Consider the following 27,299-nt stretch of genomic DNA (forward strand, 5'->3'; position numbering starts at 1 on the left):
GACATAAACACACTTACACACCGACAGCACATCGGGGGCAATTTGGGGTTCAGTATCTTGCTGAAGGACGCTTTGATATGTGGACCGGAGGAGCTGGGGATCTAACCACCGACCTTTTGATTAGTGGACGACCTGAACCACAGCTGCACGTCAGAAATATTATAGAGGAGGAGATAAAACAGGATTTCCTTTGTGAACCAAACAATGTGACTGTGACACAGTAAAACACTTACCAAGCTGTGGTCAGAACATTGGATTTTAACTCTGACTGGTTCAACAAGAGACCCAACAAACAACCAGCAGATCCAGAATATGGAAGCAGCCAGAGTTTTTATTAGACTACAGGTAGATTCTAGGGGTGGGCGATATATCGACTGTACTCGATTTATAGCGGCTTTTTCCGCGTGGGATGTGTAAAATGACAATATCGCGAACATCGAGTATAAATTGTCACATAATTGTTTTATGACGCCGGCATGAAGTTTTCTTTGGGCTCTTCTCACCCTCTCATAGACACACGCCCCCGCCCATCCAGAAACTCTCCGCATGTGTGACGTACGTGAGGAAGTGTGTGTTTGTATCTGGAGCGCAGGGAACTGAAAAGCGAAAAAAGTGAAGCGGCAAATCGAGTTTATCCATGTTTAGAAACGGTAACTTAAGATGGAGACAGACGAAATGATTCAGTAAAGAAACGGTATCGAAACACAGTCTGCTTCGCGTGTGCCCGGCAGCTGCGCTGCTGCTACTGCAGCTGTCTTTCTACATTCAGTCTGCTTTCACTTTTGTTTACTCTCGTTTAGAGCAAGGCACCAGAGAGAGAGAGAGAGAGAGAGAGAGAGCACCATAAAACACTGCCCTTCACCTGTTAAATTATCAACATTATTATAACTCACTTTGGGTTTCTGCCTTTACCATCTAGTAAATGTGGTCTTCTCTGTCTCTCCATGCAGTTGCTAAAATGGTTAGAAATAAGTTACATAATATAAATATATATGTAACTTTATATATATTTATAAATATAAATTTTTAAAAATATTTTTTGATGTCTGTGTCATTCATATTAAATCCAGACATTCAAACTATAGGCTAGGGAAAGGTGTCAGTATAATATATAATGTTGCTGGTATGGTAGTATGACTATCAACAAATGTTTTTCTGTCGATATCTGCAGGGAACCACTCGTCACGAGTGAAAAACAGGATAGATGCTGAATCTCTACATCACACAAAACAGCAGTGAAGCATGAGAGTGGGTCTGTTTATGAATCAAAGGGTTAAATCTTGTATTTATTTAGTTCTGTCGAATAGATTTCAAAATATCGTGATATATATCGTGTATAGCAATATATATCATGTATCGTAATATTTTTAGGCTATATCGCCCAGCCCTAGTGGATTCATCTCCACACCTGTCACACCTGTGTGGTAAAAAAAACACAGGCCACACTCTTGTGGGATGATGTATCTGCAGAGTTAAGACTGATCTGGTTGTGTATCACCCAACACCTGTGTAGTGTTAGATCAAAAGGACCGATACCTGGTGAAAGTCGTGTTGATGCGTGTTGTCGCATCATGAGTATGCTGTGAGCGTTTAGACAGACTGACACTGTATTGTGAAGTTGTGTACCTCACCGACTCCACAGTGTGTGATTGTTCAGTAATAACAATGTTTTAAAATTGAAATAAAAAGACAAAACAAATTAAAGGTAGATTATCAGGAATGTTCCTCCTAACTCCCTCAGAGGAGACAGTGATGATTGACCTTCTCTTTTACTGTTTGAACACATTACACTTACATTTCTATCTTGAATTAAAGGCAGCTTTTGGGCTAAACACAGGCATCAAACCATCAAACAGCAGTCAAGATGATTACTAGAGTACTCTGTCTTCTCGTTCACTTCTCTGTCCATTCCCATCATCTATGCCACCACCAGTGACGACGCCAGCACCACCAGAGAAAATCCATATTGAGAAGTGGCTGCTGACATGGAATCCAGCCACAGAGGAGAGAGACGTCACCTACACGGTTCAGTACAGCAGGTGAGGTCTGACTTTCATATGAGTGCACATGCTGATATGATCAGACTGACCCTGCATCACTACATCATCCTCTTCTTCTGTGATGTTTTCATTGTTGCTGAGTCAGTGTCTTTAGATATGTTTTTGCTGATTCTCCTCACTAACTGTATTTCCATTTAATGAATGAAATGTGTCTTAGAGCTGCAACAATGAATCAAATAGTGGAGCAACAGGAAATTCATCAGCTACTATTTCATAATGGAATACTAGTTTCCTTCATTTTTAAACAAAATGGTCTGGTTTCAGCTTCTCACATGGAACAATTTAATCCCTCTGTAGTTCAGACAAGACAACTGAAGAGATTTGAACAGATGACCTTGGAAAGTTAAAGTGGGCATTTTTTTTTACTATTTCCTCTCATTTTATGAACAGAAAGGATTAATTGAGAAAATAATCTACAGATTAAGCGATGATGAAAGTGATTGTTAGTAAGGGTGTCATGATTTCAATTCTAAATTGGAAAATGATTGAAATGACATCGATTTCAACCTTTGAAATCAAGGCAGGATAGCTGATTCCCCCAATAAAGAAAGTAGCTTTAGCAAGTAGCTTTATAAAGTTGTTGTGCATCTCTCCATTTACCACCCAAATCTATGCTGCCTACACCAGAATCTCAGTCCCACTCCATCACCATTCTGCTGAACCTCAGGCTCGCAATCAACCATTAGGCCCTCCTGTAGGACAGGGTTCGGACACCTCCTCTCGCCACCAAGTAGATCATGTGTTATCCAGTGTGGAACCTCCACATAATCTTATGCACCCTACAGGGCCACACATCACCATCCCAGCATCGCCGAACCTTCCCCAGCCTGCTACCTCCTTCACCTCCTACATCGCACCCCCTGCTGTGACTCAACCAGTGTTGAGGCTGGTATTAAAAGATATGCCACTCCTCTACCTAGATGCAAAATGTCCCCTGTATTACAAGCCCCCAAGTCAGCAGTGATGGCCTCTCTCCGTCACTGTCACATAGAGTGACATTTGGCCCATAACCCAGAACAGGCCGCCATTTATGATCAAGAGATAGGGAAGTTGGTGCAGGACGGCTATGTCAAACGTCTCACCCCAAAGGAGGAAGCCCAAGCCAGGGAGTCCTGGTACATCCCTCACCATCTCATGCAGCACAATGGCAAGCATCGCCTCAACTGTTCCTTCAAGTACCAAGGACAGAGTCTAGATGAATATGTCATTCCTGGTCCTGTTTTGGGCCCATCTCTGATTTGTTTCCTCCTGCGCTTCAGGCAATACTATTATGCTATTAGCGGGGACATCAAAGACATGTTTCACCAAATCAGACCCCTGCCAGAAGACAAACCCCTCCTCCGTTTCCTCTGGAGAAAAATTAAAAGAGGTGAACCTGCAGGTGTTTATGAGTGGCAGGTCTTACATCAGTACAACTTGCAGTCCCTGTTGTGCTATATATGCCGTACAGCACCATTTGAAGAATTATCAGCCTGGTAATGAGGACATTCTTCAGTCCGTCCTTCAGTCCTTCTATGTGGACAATTATTTACATAGCCTGCTCCCCGCTCATGAAGCTAAGAGTCTGAGATCCGACAGTGGGCCAGCAAGGTTGTCCAACATCAGCCCGTAGTTGCCTGGTCTGCCTCCTCAGAGTTCTGGTTGAACGAGAATCACAAAGAACCTCAGGAAGGAACCCTGAGACTGGTCCGGGATTGCGCTACAGACAACCTTGGTTACAGGTACCGACCAGTAGAGTACTCATCCTTGACTCTCAGGAATATATACAAAGTCTTAACCAGCCAATTCGATCCTCTTGGTTCCCCCACTCCTTCCATCACCTGTGCTAAGGTTTTAATACAACACCTGGTGCTGAAGGAGCAGGAGTGGGATGACCCAATCATACCGGCAAATATTAAGTCGGGTCAGAGTACCTGGGAGGAAGAACTCCCCAATCTCGATAGGATTAAGATCCCACTGTGTTATAGCCCAATGGACAAAGACATTACAATAAGAGAGCTGCATGTGTTTTGCGACGCCTCAGACAATGCATATGGATCTGTGCCTTACTTGAGAGGTGGATGAGGAGGGACAGCCTTACGTGGCCTTTGTAATGGCCTGTTCTAGAGTTCTAGAGACTCACCATACCTCATCTTGAATTATGTGCCGCCCTCTCTGGGGCCCAGCTGACTCAACTGCTATGATCAGAGCTAACCTTTCCCCTTAGTCATACTGTCCTTTGGTCAGATTCCACCACAGTACTCACCTGGATCCAGTCAGAAACCTGTCGCTACAAGATCTTCGTCGCTAACCGGGTAACGGAGATCTTGGAGTTGACTAACACTGTCAATTGGAAATATGTGCCATCCTCCTTGAACCCAGAAGATGAATTTACTAGAGGAAAGAGGTTTCTGGAGCTAGTAACTCCTCATAGCTGGGCTACTGGACCTTCCTTCCTTCACTTGCCATCAAATCAGTGGCCCCTACAGCCTCCTAGGACCCTGGAGGAGGTTACTTCAGAGCTACAAAAATCTGAATTCTGTGGCCACATGCACACTCCCCCAAGTTACATTCCTGTTGACATTGAGGTCTTCAAATCATGGAATTGGCTTATTGATGCTACTGCTGATAACCTCCGCAGCACTCTGCCCGCTTCCTCCAATCTCCTTGACCGTACTCATGTTGCAAACCTTCTCCTTCAACATGCACAGCAAGAGAGTTTCCCTGATGAATATAAATTGTTCCAGTCGAATAAGCCTGTCCACAAAGGTAGCCCACTTTGTACCCTAGACCCTGAGTTTGACCTTGCTACCAATCTGATCAGGCGGTGAATCCTTTAAGATCTTTGCCATACACCCAGTGGTGTTAGATCCTAAAAACCCCATGACTTGACTTCTCATTGGGGAATATGATTGTAAACTTCTCCACCCAGAACCTGAGAGAGTATTTGCTGGCATGCGTCGTCATTACGGGATCCATAGGGGGCGGCAAGCCACCCGCAACCACCAGTTATCCTGTCGGAAGCGCAAGAGATTAAAAGGGAAACCTGCCATTCCCAAAATGGCTGACCTACGGCCCTCAGGACTACGCCTCTAAGCTCTCGTTCTTCTCAACTGGCATGGACTGTATTGGAACCTTCACTGTCAGAGTTGGCCATCGTCATGAGAAGAGATGGGGAATCCTCTTTAAGTGTCAGACTACCCGTTGTCTCCACCTTGAAACCTTGGATCGTCTAGACTCTGACAGTTTCCTCATGGCATTTCGCAAGGGCGTAACCATGGTATAGACATTGGGGGGGTCCAAATGAGAGCCCTCCCCCAGAATTTTTTTTTTTTAAAGTGCATTTCCCACAATTCTAGGATTTTTATGTATTGACCATCTGAATTAACATTTAAAGTTTTTCCCCAACCAGAATTAGCCTAACTTGTTATTTAGCCCAAATTGTGACAGGCTATCATGACATCATTGGTACTAGCTTCATATTATACAAGTCTCTTCACTTCAAGCTAGCTTAACTAACAAACTGAACCCTTTTTAACGAGTTAAATATTTCAAATTAATTCAAAAATTAACACGCTCATTTTGACAACATCACTCCTCTTTAGCTATCTAGTTGCTTACTGTCTGAAAAAAAATTTCGTATGTCCTGCTTTTTCCGCTTTTTGGGCAAGGTCGGACCTATTTCTCCCTCAGTCGTGTGGCGGTCGGAGCCGGCGCTTCAAACGGAGCCAGTGTTACATGGCGCAACCAAGTGTACAATTGGGAGGGGGGTGGTCACACACTTTTGTTTTCCTTAACAAACGGAAATAAATTGAAAATAAATCGGAAATAACAAGAGATGGGTCAGTTGACAGCCAGGGTTCATAAAAGGAGGAAATATTTAACATATTTATACATAATATTGGGGGGGACAGATTGGTATTTTCCCAGTATTCGGGGGGACACGACCCCCCCAAAGGATGCTGGGTTACGCCCATGGCATTTCGCTGGTTCATTAGCCGCAGAGGCTGCCCTTATGAACTGATCTCAGACAAAGGCACAAACTTCATTGGCGGGGAAAGAGAATTGCATGAGGCATTTGCTCAGCTTAGCTCACCCTAAAAGATCACCTGACCAGATATCAAGTCCGCTTCATCCACAATCCACCTCAGGTATCCCACTTTGGAGGAATACGGGAGAGAGAAGTGCGAGCCATCAAAACTGCTCTGAGTGCCACCATCGGAGGTAACATGGTTACAAATGAGGTACTACAAACAGTTCTCATGGAAGTGGAGGAAATACTAAATGCAAACCGCTAGGATATGTGTCTTCTGATGCTTCAAACCCCAACCCAGTCACCCCCAATATCCTTCTTATGGGGCAGCTAGATGCATCCCCTCCACAAGCTATATTCAGAGACACAGAGCTCTTGTCCAACTGCAGATGGTGCTGGCTGACCACTTCTGGACCCAGTACATTAAATACTACCTGCCCTCTCTTCAGCCGAGGCAAAAATGGTTTATGGATTCCCCCAACCTTGCAACATCCACCGTTGTCATGGTTGTTGACCCACAGTTACCACGAGCTCTCTATAGGAAGGATTCAACGTCTCCTACCAAGTTCAGATGGGGGAGTTCGGTTGGCAGAGGTCAACTTTAAAGGAAGTGCTTACAAGCATCCCGTTTGTAGGCTGATAGCCTTACCTACCATTGCAGAAGAGGACCCCGTACCACTCCCTGTTGCTCCTCACAGAAGTCAAATATGAAAATCATGGCTGTTGTGATGAGCAGGCTCCTCAGGAGAAGCAGGAAGGACGAGGGGCTGGAGATTATAAGAGGGATTGATTTCAGGTGCCAGGCCCTTTCTCTACCTACAGAAGAACCCTGGGCTCCTGGTCACAGTTGTTTGACTGAGTGTGACTATAAAACACAACCACACAACAGCCACGACTGTTGGCCACCTACCTGTTGCCTTTATAAATAAACCTGTAAAGACCGGAATCAAACTGCTACTCCTCCTCGTGTCTCATTGTGCCTGACCGCACACCCACAGTATTCACATTCTTTGGAAACCAGTACCACCACCACCCTACTAGTAATATCCAGCCTCATTAACATGGTCCTTCGAGCCAGAGCCATTGAATGCTATGGAAGGAGCACTTAGGAGATCCAATAGACCACCTCAACCCCCCTCCAATCTAGCTGACTATCAAACACAGTACATTGGCCATAGCCTCATTAACAAAGTAGCTTTATAATGTAGCTTTAGCAAGTAGCTGGAGGTTAGTGGTTCCCTGCAGCTGCACCTTGGAGACACCATGTCCTCTGCTGGAGGAGGAGATGAACTGTAAAATCCTCCTGAGGTCACTGCTGTGGTCATATTAAGTTCCCTGCAAGTTATAAACCAGTGTGTGTTGTTGAACGTCACCTGCTGCTGTCTGATGTGCATTTACAAGAGCAGCCACTAGATGGCAGCAGGGAACCTCTGTAACTCTAGGTTCTCAGTTGACTGGGGAAATAAGTTACTGTTACAGTTTAAATAAATGATTTAAATATGTTCTTAGTGTGGTACAATCGAAGCAAAGGAGAGGTTACATCACACTTGATACCACTGAGCCTTTTTTTTAAAGAAATGAAGCTTGTTGGGACATAAAACCACTGATCTGTTGATCAAATCCAGACTGGACAGTCTAACAGTGAAACAGCCTGACATGATCACAGACTGACTGTTGTTTGTGTTTGTCCTCAGCTTTGACACCGATGTGTGGAAAGATGTACCTGCCTGCGTCAACACATCTTTCACTTTTTGTAACGTCACCTTCAGCAAAGCTGAGAATGAGCACGGCTGTGTTATGCTGAGAGTGCAAACAGAGAGACGTGGGCTGACTTCAAGACCGGTCCAGGCCTGCAGCAGACACGGTACATTTCATCACTTTCACATAGCTCACTGTAGCCTCCAGTTTGTCATGAAGACGTAGCTGCTCAGAGGACATATTATAACCTCTTCTATTATAAAGACAACAATGATGGAAGCTCTTGTCAAGTGAAAAACAAATCCTATTCAGCAGAGAAAACTAAGATAGCTCCTTTAATCAGAAACAGCTGTTGAGATAAAAATTTGCGAGACCCCCTCCGATGAAAATCCAGTGTTGTGATCACCCATATGATGTGTTTTTATATAATAGACATTACAATAGACAATAAGACATGCTGAGTGAAATAATCAACACCGTGATGTTTTCCACCTTGAACTGCAGGGAACCAATGTATCATTAAAAAACAGATTCAGACAGCCAGGGTTTCATGTGTCACAAAACTTGTGGGGGGGTGGGGTGGGGGTGGGACTAAATAAACCTGAAACCTTGTCAGTACAGAGAGAAGGAGTTAGCATTAGCACAACCACTGACACTGTGTCAGGCACTGTCAGTTACAAGCTAACAAACAAGATAAAGAAATAAAAGATGGTAACTATGCCAACTGTTCTGATATGTATGCTAGTCTCTGTTTCTGGTCCCAGCAGACTCCTCAAACATGTGGCTGAGTCACTCTGATGTTTCCTCCTCTAACCATCTTGATACTCTCTGCTCTTTCACCTGTCCACCTGGAGCAAGCAGGTGGTGGGAGGGGCTCAAGGCCTGATCCAGATTACTCAATCAGGAAGTAAGATGAGATGAGCCTCTGATGCAGTTTTTATGTATGAAAACCATGTTGAACTAAATATGAATCATAGCAGAGGATTTTTATAGAGTTCAGTATATGTCTGGAGAGGAACTTTAATTTCTCCAGTACTGAGAGCCGGAGTTTATTGACACTACGGTCTTTAATAATTAATCCGTGGTACCTATTTCATGAAAAGAGTTAAGGAACAGCATGTGGTCAGTGGTTCAGAACAAGAGCAACAACAGAAAATAGAGGCAGTAATGTTTTCATTTACTCTGAGAGAAACATTTTCAATAAAAAAGTAACAGATCCATTATAATTAAGCTGACAGAAGAAGGGGTCTGTGTTTCTGTAGGAAGTAGTTTATCCACCACCGTACTGTTTGTTGGCACAACTGGTCAGGAGGAGACATGTATAACCTGAAGCCTCTCTGTATAAGAGTGGATGGTTTAACACAGAGCTGTGGGTTTATAAAAGACAACACTCAATGTATTTGCTTCCGTTTCTCCAGGTGACTCCTGTACACCTGAAGTCAGTCTGACTGCGCGGCCTGGATCCCTGACTGTGTATCTGAGCCAGGACCACAGTCTGTTTCAGGATTATGGAGGCCACATACAACACAGGGTTTACTACGGCATGGAGGGAGAGTCACTACAGGTAAGAGTCCTCAGCCATATTTGAACTACACTCACACTGTGCTGGTTTGTGCAGGAAAGGTTTTTTTGATGATTTCCCTCCACACTGAATATACATACGGCAACAGTTCACAAATTAGTTCTCAGTGAAACAGATTAGTGAAGGTTCAGTGGTGATGAATCTTTCTGGTGCTTTATGGCTATGAAGTCTGACAAATTAAAGAAAGATCTATACAGCCCCACTGAAGTTGAAATTGTAGTGATCACAGAGAGATTGATCAAAGATATCTGGTGGTAAAGCGGGTCGTCCACTAATCAGAAGGTTGTGGTTCGATCCACAGCTGTTCCAGTCCACGTGCCTTTGAAGTGTCTTTGAGCAAGACACTGAACCCCAAACTGCAGTGACTGTTGGAGCAGGAAGCAGTGTGTGTTTTCAGTGAACAGTTGGAGCAGGAAACTTTGCATTCAGTGACTGATAGAGCAGTAAACAGTGTGTGTTAAGTGACTGATGGAGCAGGAAACGGTGTGTGTTCAGTGACTGATGGAGCAGGAAACAGTATGTGTTCAGTGACTGATGAAGCAGAAAACAGTGTGTGTTCAGTGACTGATGGAGTAGGAAACCGTATTCGTTGAGCTGGTGGAGCAGGGAACTGTGTGTTCAGTGACTGATGGAGCAGGAAATAGTGAATTTTCAGTGATTGATGGAGCAGAATATGGGGTGTGTTCAGTGAACAGGTGGAGCAGGATATCTGGAGGTAAAGCGGGTCGTCCACTTATCAAAAGGTCGTGGTTCGATCCACAGCTGTTGCAATCCACGTGCCTTTGAAGTGTCTTTGAGCAAGACACTGAACCCCAAACTGCAGTGTGTGTTCAATGACTACTGGAGCAGGAAACAGTGTGTGTTTTCAGTGAACAGGTGGAGCAGGAAACTGTACATTCAGTGACTGATGGAGTAGGAAATGGTGTGTGTTCAGTGTCTTATGGAGCATGAAATAGTGTATGTTCAGTGACTGATGGAGCAGGAAATAGTGAATGTTCAGTGATTGATGGAGCAGAAAATGGTGTGTGTTCAGTGAGCAGATGGAGCAGGAAACGGCATGTGTTCAGTGACTGATGGAGCAGGAAATAGGGAATGTTCAGTGATTGATGGGGCAGGAACCAGTATTTGTTCAGTGGGCAGGTGGAGCAGGAAACAGTACATTCAGTGACTGATGGAGTAGGAAACGGTGTGTGTCCAGTGACTGATAGAGCAGGAAACGGCATGTTTTCAGTGACTGATGGAGCAGGAAATAGGGAATGTTCAGTGATTGATGGGGCAGGAAACAGTATTTGTTCAGTGAGCAGGTGGAGCAGGAAACAGTGTGTGTTCAGTGACTGATGGAGCAGGAAATAGTGAATGTTCAGTGACTGTTAGAGCACGACTGGGATTTAGGGAGCAGGGAATGGTGTGTGTTAAGTGACTGATGGAGCAGGAAACACTGTATGTTCAGTGAACAGGTGGAGCAGGAAACTGTGTGTTCAGTGACTGATGATGCAGGAAACTATATGTTTAGTGAATGTCTCTACATTTGTGTTCTGTGTTTCCTCAGGAGAAGTATGTAGATGGTGTTGCCTCAGTGTCCATCAAGAGCCTGAAGGAGGGGCAGCGGTACTGTACCAAGGTGCAGTACATGTACTTCACTAAACTTATTGGACCGGAAAGTTGTACTCAGTGTGAAGTCATCCCTAGGTCAAGTAAGACCACAATTCTTCATTTTGTTTCATTTAATCTTTATTTAATGCCAGGAACAGTCAACAAAATAAAACTAGCACAATTACACAGTGCAGGCAACTGAGAAACAAGAAAACCAGTTACAAGAATACAACAGTGTATGAGGGCCACTGTAGGTAAAACATGACGGACCTGGGGAAAGGTGCAGGTTTCAGGCTTCACTAGGCTGACCAGAGTCACTTCAGGTGGTTTGACTCAGTTTAAAGTTTTGAGACCAGTCACACAGATGTGAATAAAGCTCAGGAGACTACTCTGTCTCCTGAGTTTAATGAGTAAACACATGACACATAAACTGCTGACATTCTGTGCGTTTTGGTATTTGTGGCGCCTCCTATTGGCCAGGCTCAAAATGCTTTAGTGGAACTGTTCCCAAACAGCCTGAAGACATGTACCCAGATATATGATGATTGGACAAATTGTTAACAAGTTATGTCCATTTTCCTTGCTAAGCCCCGGCCCCTGTGAAGTTAATTGGTCAATATCTTGAAAAGTGTTAAAAGATATCAATAAGATTTATACAACTTTTGAGTTTGGTCCAATAATGATCCACAGATGATGTAACTATGGCTCAGGAGGAGAAGTCAAAATGTGTTTTTAAAAATGGCTTAAAATCCATCATGTAAAGAGTCTCTTTGTGTGTGTGTGTGTGTGTGTGTGTGTGTGTGTGTGTGTGTTGTGTGTGTGTGTGTGTGTGTGTGTGTGTCAGGAGATAAGTCAGTACAGACAGAAGTAATAGTAGTGGTGATGGTTGCTGTCATCATGTTTGTAATTGCTGTGATGGCATACGTCCTCATCTGCCACCGTGGGAGAATCAAACAGTTGCTGCGACCTCCGTGCGAGATCCCAGACGTGAGCAAATCACAATCACCACACACACACACACACACACACACACACACACACACACACACACACACGTCACACTGTGCATATCAGACAGGAAGTTAGGTAAAGGAGATATATGCTGAATGTGAGTTTATTCACAGTCACAGTGATGAAGGTGGACAGAGTGGGTTAATGTATTAACAGAGTGCAGCAGGGATGACCTGAAGTTATCATCACCCCGGTTCCCTCCACTAAAAGCCAATGGGATTTTTCCTATGTCTTCTGGATTATTACAGAAAATAAACAACAGTGTATGATTAAGGATGGTATTGTTAAGATTTTAACAGTACTACTACTTTTATCGATAGTACTTATTCATCCAGTACTGTAACAGTACTCTAATCTGTACTTTTTGTTATTTTGAAAGACAAAAAATAAATACAAGAACAGAATTTACACTGCTTTATATTCTCATATGTACTCAATTAACAAAAACAAATCTGACACAACGACCGATGAACTACGAGCTAGTCAGTCGAAAACTGTACATTTTACCATATATACCTTATATACAAAAGAAGTACCACACGTTTCAACGTTTAGTTCTCTCCACCAATGTGCACTACATGGTGCTCCAGCGTGTGACAGAGTGGCCCCACCCCTCACACACAGGGTCAGAGAGAGACAGAGAGAGAGACAGAGAGAGAGACAGAGAGGGAGACAGAGAGGGAGACAGAGAGAGAGACAGAGAGGTCTCATCTCTGGATTGGGAACAGCGAAAATGCATCCTGTCTTCATCAGAAACAGAGTTGGTGAGATAAAATGTGAAAGAGAACTTTTTTGTTGCAATAATAAACAGGAAATCGAGTTTCTTCATTTCTCAAGTACTGAGAGTAGAACTGATAATGTTGAAGTTTATCGATACTCTGGTCTTTAAAGTTTTAGCCCTGGGGCCTGTTTAATACCAGGTTTTCGTACCCATCCCTATTTATGATCCTGACAGGTTTAGTTCAGCAGGATCATCTTCACTAATGAACTCCACTTCATGATGTTTGAAGCCTCAATACAATCAGCAGAAGTAAAGAGCTAATGTTAGACTATAAACCAACTACACCACGGTCACATGACTTCAACGTCACCACCACTAAACTTTAACTTTAGTTTAATTTATCTAAGCCTTTTCTCTTACAGATTAAGTAACAGTTTGTATAAACACAACCAGGCTGTAAAGGTGGACTGGTGAGTAGATTGGTCTTCATGTTCAACGTGATGATGTTTAACGTCCCCGACAACCTCTGTGGTCTCATTAAGACACTTGTTGGCAACCTAGACGTAACGCTTCGAGAATTCTGGGGTATTTACTGACTGATTTTATATTTTAGAATAAAACCTGAAAATGTTTGGAGAGACATGTCTAGAGACTTCAGGAGGAAGGAACAGGAAGTGTAAATATGTGACTTATCCCTGCAGAGCTCTGTTGACCCTCTGCAGCCCCCACACACATATCAAAATTTCTGTCATCAGGAATCAGATTTATCAACACACATCTGTACATCCATCCATGTAAAACAGTAAATATTAATTATATCATTTTGAAGAACTAGCAGAGTTTACACAGTGCATCCACCTCTGGTGTAAACAGGAAGTTAAAGACAAAATAAGTTTGGGTTGTAATTCTTATGGATTTCATCAACAAGGCATTATCTTCCAGATGACTTCATTAAAGTGAACTGGTTTTCTTTGCTCCTCTAGTTTCTCCTGGAGCCTTATCCTGAGAATCAAATCTTCAGCTCTCCCAGCAGCCCCAGTGAGGAGCGCTATGATGTCATTTCCTTCATTACCACAAAGGAGGTCAGAGGAGAGTGAGTGCTGCCGCCTTCCTCTGCTCCTGCCCCCCACCACCTGCATCGTGCTCAGACCTGAGGTTTGACCTATCTGAAGCAAGTGGTCAGCTCTAAGTTTAGGTGTGAACACACCCAAGACTCATTGAGGATGCATTTGAGATCCGATCACTCAGACCACGTTTAGAGGAGGTCTGAGCAACGTGTCCACATTCTTTTAGCAGTGTGAACACAGATGTGTCCTGGGCCACATTGAACAACTGCCCACTCTACTGACTTCCTCTGCCACAGTCTGATTGGTCCCAACACTGTTTATAATGAACTGAAAATATTTTACTATTTCAATGGATAAAACTTTATTTCACCTTAAGACTTGTACACATTGCATTAATTTGCTCAACCCCTCTGTGCCTCGCTTGCTCCCTGTCTCTCACTCACACACATACAAGAACATTGACAACGGATCCATCTGTCGATTGGCTAAAAATAACAACGCATACCCGTTTATTTGCATATAAAGCAGGAAGTGAGATCCGATCACAAGGTCACTGGAGATACATGTGGAGATGCATTTTAAAGCAGGTGTGAACTGATGAACTTATAGCTGACCACTTGTGATCGGATCACTGAAGACACATGTTAATACCAGGTCTGAGACCTGCTGTCCCAACCCCTCTTCCCCTGCATTTACACCATTATATTCTCCAGACTTTAACCTGAATTGTATTTAGACCCAGGACAAGTGATCACTTGATGTAAAGTAAAAGGAGGAGAGACAAACCTCCACAGTGTGTCACTGTCCTGACACTTGTCTGGTTTCAGTGGCTGTGACCTCCCACCAGACATCCACCTGACACTAGATCACCACAGGTCCTGATGTGATGTTTCTGAAACCACATGACTCTACACTATTTTATATTTTTTAAATGGCTTATTTGCTTATTATTGAGTGTATCAGGTTAATTCCTGCAGCTCAGCATTAACTGGTTCTGGTTTGGTTTTATTCCAACCCTCAAATCTCTAAACATGGTCCATCAGCCCCAGAACAACAACTTTGTTTTAATCTGGGAGGAAACACTGGACCTTGTCATCCTGTGAGAGGAGCAGGATGTTCAGTGAAGGTTGAGGACTGATCACATGATCTCAGATCAGCACCAAGGACTACAACAGAACGACAGAACAGGGACTTGATCTTTAGATTCATAGGAGCCACTTCACCTCTGCCTCGGTCCAGATTTAGTGATGTATTTCTAAACATGAGGAGGGTTATTTTATTGTCATTATCTGCCAATTATTTTTACATAAATTGTTTGGTCTGTAAAATTTCAGAGAATGCCTCATTGTGTGTGAAACATGTTTCGTTTTCTTCGACCGGAAGCAGAGTTTTCAGTTAAACTCAGAAAAGAGAGAGGGGCTAGGTAATGGTGGTAAATGATTTATGTGGTGACTGATGGATGAATGAACTCCCCTGGGCTCACAGTGAACAGTGACACCTGCCGGACGGTTTCTCACTGGACATAGATTATAGTCAAAACTCAATGATTGTTCTCTATGTGCAAAGTGTCAATATTTTAATGACACATTGTCAATAAAACAATGTAGCATAAAGCTGCATTCAGGTGCTCCTCAGATGTTCCTGTTCCCTGAGTTGGGGAGTTGCCTTCAGTGTGATCATGTGCTTCTTGTTCTGTATTTTACTGCTTCGTGTTGAAACGATTCAATGCTATTTCCTGTATCTCTAACTTGTTATCAGAGTGACTGCTGATGAATATCTTTCTAACGAAACCAGGTCACTCTAATGAACAGTTACAACATAACACCATGTTATTAAGTAAATATGTGAATTTGCACAATTAATGAAAGCTTCTCTGTATGACGTCAACAACTTGATGTGAAAGTCATGAACCAACATTGTTACAACTCGGAGTTGTTGTTCTACGTTCATGTGAATTAATTAATGTTTCTGATGATTCCTCAGTCTTAATGAGTTGAAGGGTTGTTGGTGATGATATGAGGATATATCATACTTTCTGATATGAATACTTTTTCTTACCTTTTTTTTTTTTTGTAAAATTTTTTTAAAGACCAATCAATAAATCAGTGTTTTTTTATCATCCTAAACTTTCTAATGATTGACATTAAATGTCAATGTCATGTTTAAAGTTTTCAAGTTTAATCCATGGTTTAACGTATAAGTAGGTCAATCCAAAAATAACTCTTGTCCATCCAAACATCTCGTTATCGGTTGGCAAACGATGTTGGCAGTTTGCAGATCTCGTGAGAGTATGGTACTGAGACAGAGGCAGGTCTCCAATAAAGTCAATTTTCTCCTGATCTGTTCATCTGAAAAATATAATTTTGATGTCAGAATGTTCTGAAGACGTGTGGCTTGTGAAAACTGGGTCCAATATTTATTTCGGTGACTATGGAGCGAAAGAATATATGATAATCTGTGATCTCGTTCACTTCGCCCATTGAAATGAATAGAGTCAGACCTGCTTCCGTTCTCCTAAAGGGGCGGGGAGGGGGAGAAACTCACGTGACACAGATACAGGAAATAAACGCAAATGATGCGTCTCGGTTTCTCTACTGTCTGGTTGCATGTTATCTACTCTCTCTTTGTCCACAATTCTGTTGTCACTCTCTCACTGTCCCTCTCACAATAAAGTTGCCCAAAAAATTACTTAAAAATACAACCAAGATTAGTAAAAAAAAAAACCCTCCAGATTTGTCACTAGGTGCTTAAAAAAAAGTCTTAAGTTGTCAACACTGTAGATTGTGAACGCCCCGATAGAAAGTGTTTGTGTCAAAATATTTTGAAAGAGCAACGGCCAATGAGGTCACGCCACCTCAGTCAAATGACATCCAGCTGACCAATGGTGTAAACAGAGGCCTGTATTACGAAGCGCGATTTGAGGATATCAAGATAACTTTAGGTTTAACTGAGCCCGTTGATAACCTGTTTAGTAGTACAGCTTATCAGAGGCGTGTACCGCGAAGCAAGTTCAACATACCCAGGATCACTTTCAGTTATCTGGCTCGACGTCCTGATAACCTGTACTACGAAGCTGGGTATCAACGGGCTCAGTTAACCCTGGGTTAACCGGATAGCGGTTAGTAGCGCGTTCATGCGAAAGAGGCGGAGTTGTTCATTTCAAGCAACATCTTCAGAACCATGAATGAAGTTTGTCCCTGTTAGGATCCTGTAGGAATGATGACTCCGTTTTTCCAGTGATTTGCTTGGTCAGTAGTTGGGCTGTTGACCAGTTTTGATCTGATCCTGCGCCAAAACAGGTTATCTTAAGTTACCATGGTGATTTTTTGTAACAAGTGAACCACAGTCATAGGACTGAAAACCTAGACTTAAACCTGAAGTGTTTTTAATTGTCACTATGGTGGATCAACCTGTTTAATTTGATACTTGGCCCCTGTGAACACTACACATCACTGTAGACTTCCTTCAGTAAATAATACCCAGTAAATGAACCCTGTGTGGATGAGGTAGACTGGAGGCTCACTCATCACCTGGTTTTTAAAGAGGGGATACTAAGAAAGAAAATAATGATCCACACCGTTCATCAGACATGTTGTCCAACTTTGACCAATAAAACACTGTTTTTATTTTTCATGCCATTTTTCATACAGGCAACATGACGTAGGCCTACATCTTCTCTGGGTTTCTCCATCTTTAACTCCCTGCAGGTCAAAGCTTTACGGTACAAGAGGATCTTATTGATCAAAAACAGTGTAATGCACGTCTATACAGTTCACTCAGAAAGTCTTCAGAACCTTTATTGTTTTAGAGCAGAAACCATGAGGAGGAAGGAACTGCTGCAGAGCTCAGAGACAGGATTGTGTCGAGGCTCAAAAACATTTCTGCTACACTGAAGGTTCCTGAGAAGAACAGTGGTTTCCATCATTCTGACATGAAGTCTGGAACAACCAGGACTCTTCTAGAGCTGGACCTGGACTAACAGACATCAGGGAGATGGGTCTTGGTAGGAGAGGACACAGAGAGAGAGGTTTATTCCATCACCACCATGTTGATGATATTAAGGTCAAAGACTGAACTGTTTGTCATGTAAAAATATATTTTTGATTTTATCATTAGAAAATGTGAAAACATTGAAGGGGTCTGAAGACTTTCTGAATACAGTCTATGTGGCAGCAAAGAGCCGTAACAAGGTCTTTAACACTGATTACAGCAGTCCTGACTGACAGCTTCACAAGTTTTGTTCTATACTTAAATAAAATGGCTAAAAAGCAAGTGAATACTTACATCTCATATTACAGCACATTTTCAGGTAGAAACAAGAGGACAGAGGAGGCTATTTAAAAAACACAGAGTTGATCCTGAGGCAGAACGACAGTGACTCACCTGTCAACAGCAAACTGACCCTGAAGAGTCCAGTGCATGTACTGAACCTGACACACAGTACAGACAGTATGTGTTCGTTTGCTCTCACACACACACTTTACAATTTGTTTATACACCTTGTACACTACAGTGACATTACACTCCAACTCATAGTCAACAGATGATCACATGAAACAGTGAATGAATAAATGAACACCTGCTCCTCAGCTCACAATAACATACAAACAGCAGTTCTCTCATTGAAACAGATTTAACATGAACAAACAAAAAGTCTGAATCTAAAGACAGACGACGAGTTTACATTAGGACGAAAGATCAATGTGTGTGTGTGTGTGTGTGAAACTCTAGCCCCATAAATCTTCAGTCCGGCCGAATTTGTAGATCAGAGTGCTGCAGGCACAGAGAGAGAGAGAGAGAGAGAGAGACTGCATCACTTTCACAGCTACAGTTAGATCACAGGAAAAAGAGCATCACTGGATCTCTGAAGGAAATGACTCATCCTCTGTGATATTCAGACCATCAGGGTTTTACTTTAATGTTACGACGCACCTGCAAAAAAGCACCTGGAGAGGTGGAAGCACATCTGGATACTAATTTTCAGTTCATGTGGTAGAAGTCTTCATACACGACTTCCCACTGTCCTATTCTGTTTCTTTTACACTGCAGCAGGTAACTGCAATAATCTTTCAAATGTGGATACAAGCACCAAAACTGGTATGTTTATCCCTCTGGGGCCATTCATTTAAAAATCTCATTAGCCACTTTAAATTTCTAAATTTCAAGATGGATGCCATTTCTGGCATAGGAAACATATTTTACCACAGTATTTTACCCACAAGACAGATTTCTATGATTTTGACTATAGTCCTGTTTCAGACTGAGGAAGTCAAATTCACAAAGTTTTATTTGTGCATTTGTTAATGTAATGTGAAAAATTCTGCATAAAACACAATATATTTTGCAAACCATTAATTATGAATGATGAACCAAAAGTAATTTAGTGAGTTAATTGTGGATGAATTTATTGCAAAAAATAACATTGCCTTGCCAGAAATGGCAGCCATCTTGAATTTTCAAGTGGTTCATGTGTTTTATCAAAGATGTTCAACATGAGGTCATGTCTGGCTTTTAGTATCCTTGTTTGGAGACAAGCCCGAGCCATGTGAGGAAATGTGGGTTTATATTCATCCTCTCCAGGAACAGCTTCAGGTCTAGTGAACCTGTTAACATTTGGAACTGTCCACTGTCTACTCAGGACAGAGCTGTCTCTTCCTCCTTCATCCAGCTCACAGCTCTGAGTTTGATCATGAGACTGCAGGCTCATCATGTACTCTGGCAGGATAAAAGGTCTGAGACCACTCAGACCTGATATACAGGACTGTATATATACTCTAGGTTTCTACATGATCTTTCTGTAAACTGAATCACTGGGGTTATGCATGTTTCTCTGTGAGTTGTTGCCTTCTAAGTTGATTTCAGTGCAGCTTGCAGCTGTACTTACCTGAAAAAGATTAAGGCATTCTGAAAGAACACAGCCAGCCCCGGAGCCACCTCGTTCTCTGAGGACAGAAGAAGAAGAAATCAGTCCGGGGTTCTGCTCCACCACAGCTGCAGCTGACATGTTCCTCCTCACAGGTAACTGAGGTCTTCTCTCCAAGTCTCTGATGCTCAGAGTGAAGACAACATGTTGTCTCTCCCCCGCTGACACCGATGAAGAACTTTTTTTTCTTTTACTCAACAAGTAAACAACTAAACATGTAAAACATGAAATCCTAACAAATCTGTGAGGAACCAAAAATAATCTGCAGCTGAGTCAAACAGTGTTTAGTTACAAATGTACCTGGAACAGTTTGGATCCACATCTAATGATTCTCAGAAGGACACAACATCTAACTGCTGCTGTTAACTGTCACAGCAGGTCACTGACTGTTTCACTGTCTCAACATGTTGCCTAGTTACCTGTCTGACTGTCTGGGTGCTTACCTACTGTGAGATCTACAGACAACGTGTCCTCTCACACTTGACTAAGTCAAAACAAAGACAATGATTGATCACCAGGGGCCGTTTGTACGAAACATCTGAGGTTAAGATTTTCCTTAAAGTCTGAGCTAAGGATTCCTTAGATAAAAACAGTTGCACAAAGCCCCCTTAAGGAATCACTTAAAGTCAGTTAAAGTGTTGCACAAAAGACAAACTAAGAAAAAAAACTAAAAGTACCTCTGACTTTGTCTAAACTGCAACATGAATGAGATTATGGTGATAAATGAAGAACATGAACACATCCCAAGAAGAGTGCTCCACGACCAGGAGACACTGTTCCAGCGTTCAGCTGAGGAAGTGATTCTACGTCTACAGTTCTGGTGAAAAAGTATGATTACAAAAACATTTAAATATAAAAAGTTTTAAAAAATGTTAAATGTTTTAAAAACAGAATGATTTTTAAAAGATTTATTAAAAAAGATTTCTAATGCCTTTCCTGACAAAATACCTCTGTGAGACTAAAAACTAAATATAGAAATAAACTGAATGTTGAGCCAGATCTTCGACTGAGACTCTCATCCATTGTGCATGACATCAAGCATTTGGTGGCTGCTATGCAACATCAGCCATCAGTTTATTGTTGAACCGATCCACTGCAGCTCTATAATTATCAATAAGCAAGACAGTAATGTTTTAATTTTGTTTTGTTGCAATTGTTGCTTTACTTATTTAAATGTTTTTCTTCTGGTTATGCCTACACACTGAATTTACAGTATAATCACATTGAATTAGTGTCTGTTTGTAGGCTTATTGATTTTATATAAAACACGTCATTTTTCCTGAATCAGCTGTTGATAAGTGTCGGGGATGAAAGCCGCTGTATGAGCCAGCAGTGGATGTGGAGTGGGAGGGAAATCCACTGGAAATGGACTGTTGTTTTGAAAACCATACCTTCTTCATATTGTTGGCAGTTTTATAAAAAGCCACAAGTAAGAGTGCAATGTTTTAATTTCGTTTCTTTGCAACAATGGCTGTTGCTTGTATTTAATTTTCATCTGGCTATGCCTGTGCTGAATATACAACACATGTAGACCTTCATTGTTTTTATGTTTGTTTATAGGCCAGTTGCTTTATTTTTCATTTGTTGAGTGAAACCCTTATATAATTCGTAATAACTTATTTTTGAATAAGCGTATTGCAGACAGATCATTTTATGTAGGGCTGATGGACAGCTCCTTGAAAACTCTGTAATAATAAAAGTGTTGCAACATGTTTCAGATGCTGTGTTAGTGACTTTGGCGCTTCCAACACTTTCCCCCTGCTTTTCCCAGCATGTTTGCCCATTATTATTACAATAAAAAGTGCTCTGAGAAGCCATTATTTGGCCTCCTATAGTTATGGGGTTGGATGTAGGCCGCCAACATTTTTGACATTTTCAAATGGGCCGTGAGTTGGAAAAGGTTGGGAACCCCTGTTCTATGGTTTTATGCCCCATGATCTACTCAGTCAGGTACACTTGAGGTGTTTAAACTGTGTGTCGGGTCACTCACAAAGTAAAAGCTCTCTGACTGTCTTTAACCTCCTAGGACCTGGCGTCCACATATGTGGACCTCACATTTTGGGTTCTCTAGACCACAATACTAACTTTTTCTCAACAAGGGCCTGGTGACCACATATGAGGATATTATACTGCCACTCAGTAATAGAAATGTAAAACTAATGTCCTCATATGTGGACATCATTTTTCTCAGGTCCCACTCAGCCTAAATAGCAAAGAGAAATTAAAAATGCACGCCATGCAAGAGTTCGGGTCTTAGGAGGTTAAGGTAAACACAAGAAACTTGTGCTACAGAAAATGGACCAGACTCAGTGAATAGCTCCCTAAGCTTAACATGTCCTATGATATCTATTAATTTAGCTATACAAACTAATGAGCAGTGATAACTAACATGTCTTTGGGGTCATCAGGTGGGAACCTCCTTTCACCAGTGTTTCATCTAGTTGGTCCCATGACACCTCCAGGAGGCCAGACAGTGATCACTGGCGTCCCAGAGTCACTCCCCTAATGCCAGCCATCACTGCTCCTCACACCACCACTATTTTCTTTATCTTGCCTATGCTACCACAAACAACACCATCATCAACTCTGACAAAACACACTAGCAGATTCAGCAAACAAACTGCCCTAAACAGTTCTGTTCTGTAGGACTAGATGTTTTTTTTTTTTTATTTGGAAAGTGGCGGCCATTTTGAATGAGGGAGGTAGAGTCAGGGAGAGATGCCTTGTTAAGCTAAACTCTCCCCCGCCGGATCAGGCTGTGCTCTACCTCCCCCTACTCCCCCACTCTCCAAATCCAAATCCACTGACTGGATCTTGCTGCCTCATCTGACATGTCCTTTACTATTTTCCTCACTCTCTGTCCACTTGCTCCTAACTCCCTCACCAAAGAGACAACAGACCTTGCTACAAATCCTCTACATCCTACTTCCATTGGACAAATCCTAACTTTCCATCCTCGCTGCTCTGCTTCTGCCCCTAACTCTGCATACCTGAGCTTCTTCCTTTCATATGCTTCTACAACTAAGGCCTCCCACGGAACAGTCAGCTCTATGAAATATACTTTCATTCTACTCCTAGACCACAAGACTATGTCAGGCCTTAGCTTTGTACTGGCTATTTCCTGGGGAACAACAAGCTTTCATCCTAAATCTACCTGCATTTCCCAATCACAAGCACCTTCTAAGCTGCCTTGCCTTGTCTGATGAACACTGTGAGGTTCCTGTCAGAATAATATGAGGATGAGATAGCAGCTCACTTCTTTAATGTTTCCTGCTTCCCAAAAGTGATAACAGATATCACACATGCCAATACCAGCAAATCCACTGTAACAGTAGAATTTTCCTGCTGTAAAATCTCTTTCACTGCTGTAAATATCTCAACTTTTTTCCTTAACTAAAACAACCTTTTAAGAGATTTTGTGCAACGTCCTTAAGTAACTCCCTCAGCTGAGAAATTAAACCTTAAATTTCAAACTTAAGTAGAAACTTGCATATAAACACATACAATGTTTGCACAGTATCTATAATGATGATAAGAGAAATGATCAGACAGGAGATAGAGAAACTCACTGGGCACCACATAAGCTCCAAACAGGATCCAGATGGAGGCAATGAGTGAGCCGAACATCATCATGAAGCCGATGAAGAGCCAGACACGAGCTCCTGCAATGACAGACCAGCTCATCACTCTTGACAGCTGACCACACCCACTGTGACCAAACCCACTGTGAAGATAACAGGCTGGTTCACGGCATCAACATTGTCACAAAGTGTCACTTACCTTAACATACATACAGTGTTAGCCGTTACACGGATCTCCTCACACACACCAACTGACACAGTGTGATGTGACGGGAGCATTAGCACTTTGTCATGTCACTCAGTCATCAACCACAACAATTTTATCAGGGTTCATCAGTGAGTCACACACACACACACACACACACACACACACACACACACACACACACACACACACACACACACACACACACACACACACGCACACACCTGTCCTGCCGAAGCAGCCCTCTCCATACGTGTCTCCTCTCACCTGGCCGTTAGAAACTGCATTGATCCTAAAAACAAAGACACAGTCAACTGTTACTCAGAGGAGCTTTAACCTGTAAGAACTGATGTTTGTGGAGGCAGCAGAAACACACTCACACATCATCACCTTACAGGTTGATATGGTGAACCTGTTATTTCCACACCACATCTGATTCTGATCCAGCAGACACAGGTCAACATGATCATTCATGTGCAGTGGTGTTAGTGTCCATTTTAAATTCTGTGTTAAAACCACCCCCCCCCCCCTTTCTCAACAACCCACATGCAGTTTCCTGTGTGAGTGTGAACTCACTCTTTGCAGTGATTTATTTGTACATTGTTGTGCAAGCTGTGACCCCACCCGTGCTAACTGTTTATGTAGAAGGTAGATCTGGCAAACCTTTAGATTTGACTCTTAGTCTTTGTGACTGTTTCTACAGACAGACGGACCTACAACATGAGAGTCTGTTACTTACATAAAAAATGCTATGGTAGAGAAGACCCCGCAGGTGTGGAAGGCATGATGCATCTCTTTGAATGGATATGTCACTGCTGCATCGATCATAATCCACCAGCCTGTGAAGAACTGGAAGAAAAGAGAACACAGGGGATGTGTGAGGTATCTGAGTAACTGTGCTGCAGTTCCATCACATGACTCTCTCATTTAATGTAGGGGAAGGTGGTGGAAAAAAAGAGAACAGTGGCACACAATGAATGTTGGGATATGTTGGGCTGCAAAGGATCCTCCAATTGGATCCTTTGTTGCCTGAAAGGCTCATTTATTGAACCAGATGCAGCCTCTGAAGGATCTGGCCCCTGAACTGAGACACAGATATATTAGAGGGATGTGGCCCCTGAACTGAGACACAGATATATTAGAGGGATGTGACCCCTGAACTGAGACACAGTAATATTAGAGGGATGTGGCCTCTCATAGTCATATTTAAAACTATCAGTTGACTACACAGAGCAGGACATGTACATCTGTGGTTTATTAGACCTGTTTTGATTGGAACTTAGCATGGCTAATGAAGCTGATTCTCCAGGAAAGAAGTTTCTATCTATGTCATTCAGCCACTCTCTATGTAAGACCACTGACCAGAACTCCAGCCACAGCAGAAGCCACTGTGTTCCTCCTCTCCCCCCAGTCGAGGCATTCACACTCTGGCCAGCGGAAGTTGTCCAGGAAGCCAGCCATTTGCAGCCCTCTTTGTCACCTGTTTTTCCCCTGATCCTTGTCTTTACAGGTAAATCAGTCCTCCTCCTGGCTCCGTCTACGTTAACACCTGCTTCACCTGCTGTCTTCCAGGAAATCAGTGATTCTGTTGAGGCTGCCTGTAGAGATACATACATGAAGTACAAAGTGTAATCTTCCATAGACAACCACTGATGTGTAATGGTTAGGTTCTGACTGCTGTGCCAATCTTCGCTGATCAGTTGGTGCTGGGCCTGCTCAGCTTTAGTATTCAGCAAAAATTCAATCTTACAACTAGCTCTTATTGAAATCAATTCATTTTTTATTTACATAGTGTCAAATCATAACAGAAGCTATCTCAGGGCTCTTCTCATATAGAACAGGTTTAGAAGATAGACAGCGAGAGAGAGATCAGGAAGGAATGGGCAAAGTATATAACAATATAACTAATAAAAATACAATGATAGGACAGGTAATAGGACTAATAACAAAAATTCAAATAAATGTACAAACATTGTTATTGGTTGTCGCTGTGAATGACGTCACTAAACGTGAAACTGTTCAAAACGTCACAATTCATTGATATTTGTTACAATGTTCGCAATACAGACGAAAGCTGTTGAACCGTTATTGGAGTGAATTTAACAGCAAAACCAGAGCGGACCTGCGTATCAACACAGGAAGGCGTGAATCACAGTTTAACTGCCGGACACCAGAATCCCACTGAGAGCTGCTGAGTCTTTAGCTTCAACATTAGCCCAATACTCCTTTAGTTCACACACAGCAGCAGCATCATCAGTGACTTACTAACCGTGACACACTGCTCCTTTCCGGGCAGAGTCACAGCTGTGATGTCAGGGAGTTACGGCAGCTGACATGACTGAAGCTGCAGCTTCACCATAACGACGGAAGGCAGCTAACAGCTAACAGCTAACACATCTCAACCATGACCGCGACCGAGTCTAAATCAATACCCACAGGGAAATTATGACCCTCTGTAAAATGTTATGTGTGTAAGGTCCACTACTAACCACCTTGTCAGAAGTCCGTGATTGCTTTCAGTTTCTACTGGCTCCTCTTCTTCTTCCTTCTCGTCATCGTCCTCTTCTTCTTCTTGATGTTTGATGACACTTTGCAAACGAGGTGGAACATTACCGCCACCAGCTCCTAACGCCACTGCAGTAGTACAGAAGAAGTAGTCCAATCCTCTTAAAGGTGGGTGTGCGGGAAATATTTCATATTCTCCTTCCAGCATATTGTTATTCAAGTGTTCTGAGGACAAACTGGATGTCTGCTCCTGCTCCTGGTTTGATTTTAGACTTTAGAGAATCAAGCTTGTGATGGGAGACGTTGGCCAATCACAGTTCTTTTCAGAGAGAGAACGTTCCTATTGCCTGTTCTACAAATACTGTACATACACAATTTTCTGAGTTTAAAGTCAGATATCTGAATTTAAGAAATCACAATACTATTTTCGTGCTACTACAATTTCAGGTTTAATAGCAGAACCATAAGGTAAAAAGCAAATGAAAAACACTCGCCACTTTAAAGTCACAATTCTGTGAAAAAGAGCTCTGTGATTAAAATATAAATTGAGTTTAAAATCTGAAATCCGAGATTAAAGTCACGTCTGACATTAAAATCAGAATTCAGAGTTTAAAGTCTGAATCCTGAAATTAAATTCAGAATTAGGTGAAAAAGTCAGAATGCCAAAATTTCACATTACATTATAAAACTGTTTGACATTCCAGAACTGCAGAATCTTCAATTGTGACCTAGCGTTCTAGAACTGTAACGGGTCAGTTACTAGTTCTAGAATAGATTTTTTTCAGATTTCTGAGATTGTCATCATAATTCTGTGAAAAAATGATAATTCTGACATTAAAGAGAATTCTGACTCCATGCCTAAATGCTAATCACATTTGTACATTGTACATGTAAAACTATGCAAACTAGCCAGAGAAATACATGTAAGGTGTAAAAACAATGTTATTCCATATCAGGTTGTGTGTGGTTCCGAGAGTTCTGGTGTGTTATTGTACTGTGATGACATTGGACCCTCTGTCATTTTACCCTTCACATGTAAGAGAAAGGAAATGGTATCTTGTCCTTCGATGTCCCTGAAGGCAAGATGTCTCCGCATCACACTTCCAATACATTCAACACCAGATCATTTATAATAAATTTAGACCGAGCAGAGCAATAAACAGCAATAAATAATGCTATATGATAAAGGGTTTGCAAATGCTTAAAGGAAGCATTAATAGAAGAGGAGCTGTCTCTAAATTGTATCAAATATTATCCCACACTACAGACAGTTGTAGTACAATCATGAAGTCACAGGAGGAAAAAGACTTATCTTTCACCACCGAGCAATGGAAAAAGATT

General features: G+C 42.2%; 2 protein-coding genes across 3 annotated transcripts in view; one reads left to right on the top strand and one right to left on the bottom strand.

The window, feature by feature from the left end:
- ifngr2 (interferon gamma receptor 2) overlaps positions 1-18,520 on the top strand; it is a 19,495-nt gene extending 975 nt beyond the window's left edge. Inside the window, exons 2-7 of the mRNA XM_056388921.1 lie at positions 1,934-2,039; positions 7,767-7,936; positions 9,189-9,334; positions 10,902-11,046; positions 11,790-11,932; positions 13,661-18,520. Coding sequence (XP_056244896.1) covers positions 1,934-2,039; positions 7,767-7,936; positions 9,189-9,334; positions 10,902-11,046; positions 11,790-11,932; positions 13,661-13,774 — 824 coding nt within the window. The 3' untranslated portion in view covers positions 13,775-18,520. The remainder of the gene's footprint in view (positions 1-1,933; positions 2,040-7,766; positions 7,937-9,188; positions 9,335-10,901; positions 11,047-11,789; positions 11,933-13,660) is intronic.
- LOC130177313 (transmembrane protein 50B-like) lies at positions 17,335-26,196 on the bottom strand. 2 transcript variants are annotated; one of them, XM_056388922.1, is made up of 7 exons: positions 25,946-26,196; positions 24,816-25,051; positions 24,193-24,302; positions 23,678-23,745; positions 23,237-23,329; positions 19,629-19,686; positions 17,335-18,517 (listed from the first exon to the last, which is right to left on the bottom strand). In XM_056388922.1, the coding sequence occupies exons 2-7, from the start codon at positions 24,912-24,914 to the stop codon at positions 18,472-18,474; spliced, it is 474 nt and encodes a 157-aa protein (XP_056244897.1). In that variant the 5' UTR covers positions 24,915-25,051; positions 25,946-26,196; the 3' UTR covers positions 17,335-18,471. The 2 variants fall into 2 exon arrangements, with proteins under 2 accessions (XP_056244897.1, XP_056244898.1); XM_056388923.1 differs by having other exon boundaries at positions 25,943-26,196.
- Between the last annotated feature and the right edge of the window lie 1,103 nt (positions 26,197-27,299).

The sequence above is a fragment of the Seriola aureovittata genome, chromosome 11 (genome assembly GCF_021018895.1).
Source record: "Seriola aureovittata isolate HTS-2021-v1 ecotype China chromosome 11, ASM2101889v1, whole genome shotgun sequence".
Classification (NCBI taxonomy): Eukaryota; Metazoa; Chordata; class Actinopteri; order Carangiformes; family Carangidae; genus Seriola; species Seriola aureovittata.

Bases quoted from the DNA above. Each gene is read 5' to 3' on its own strand.
- LOC130177313 (XM_056388922.1), bottom strand. From the start codon at position 24,914: ATGGCTGGCTTCCTGGACAACTTCCGCTGGCCAGAGTGTGAATGCCTC. The intron at 23,330-23,677 runs GTGTGTGCGTGT...CTGTCATTGCAG, and splicing joins GGGCTGCTTCGGCAGGACAG to GAGCTCGTGTCTGGCTCTTC. The intron at 18,518-19,628 runs GTAAGTACAGCT...CTGTGCCTGCAG, and splicing joins AATGCCTTAATCTTTTTCAG to CACTCTGATCTACAAATTCG.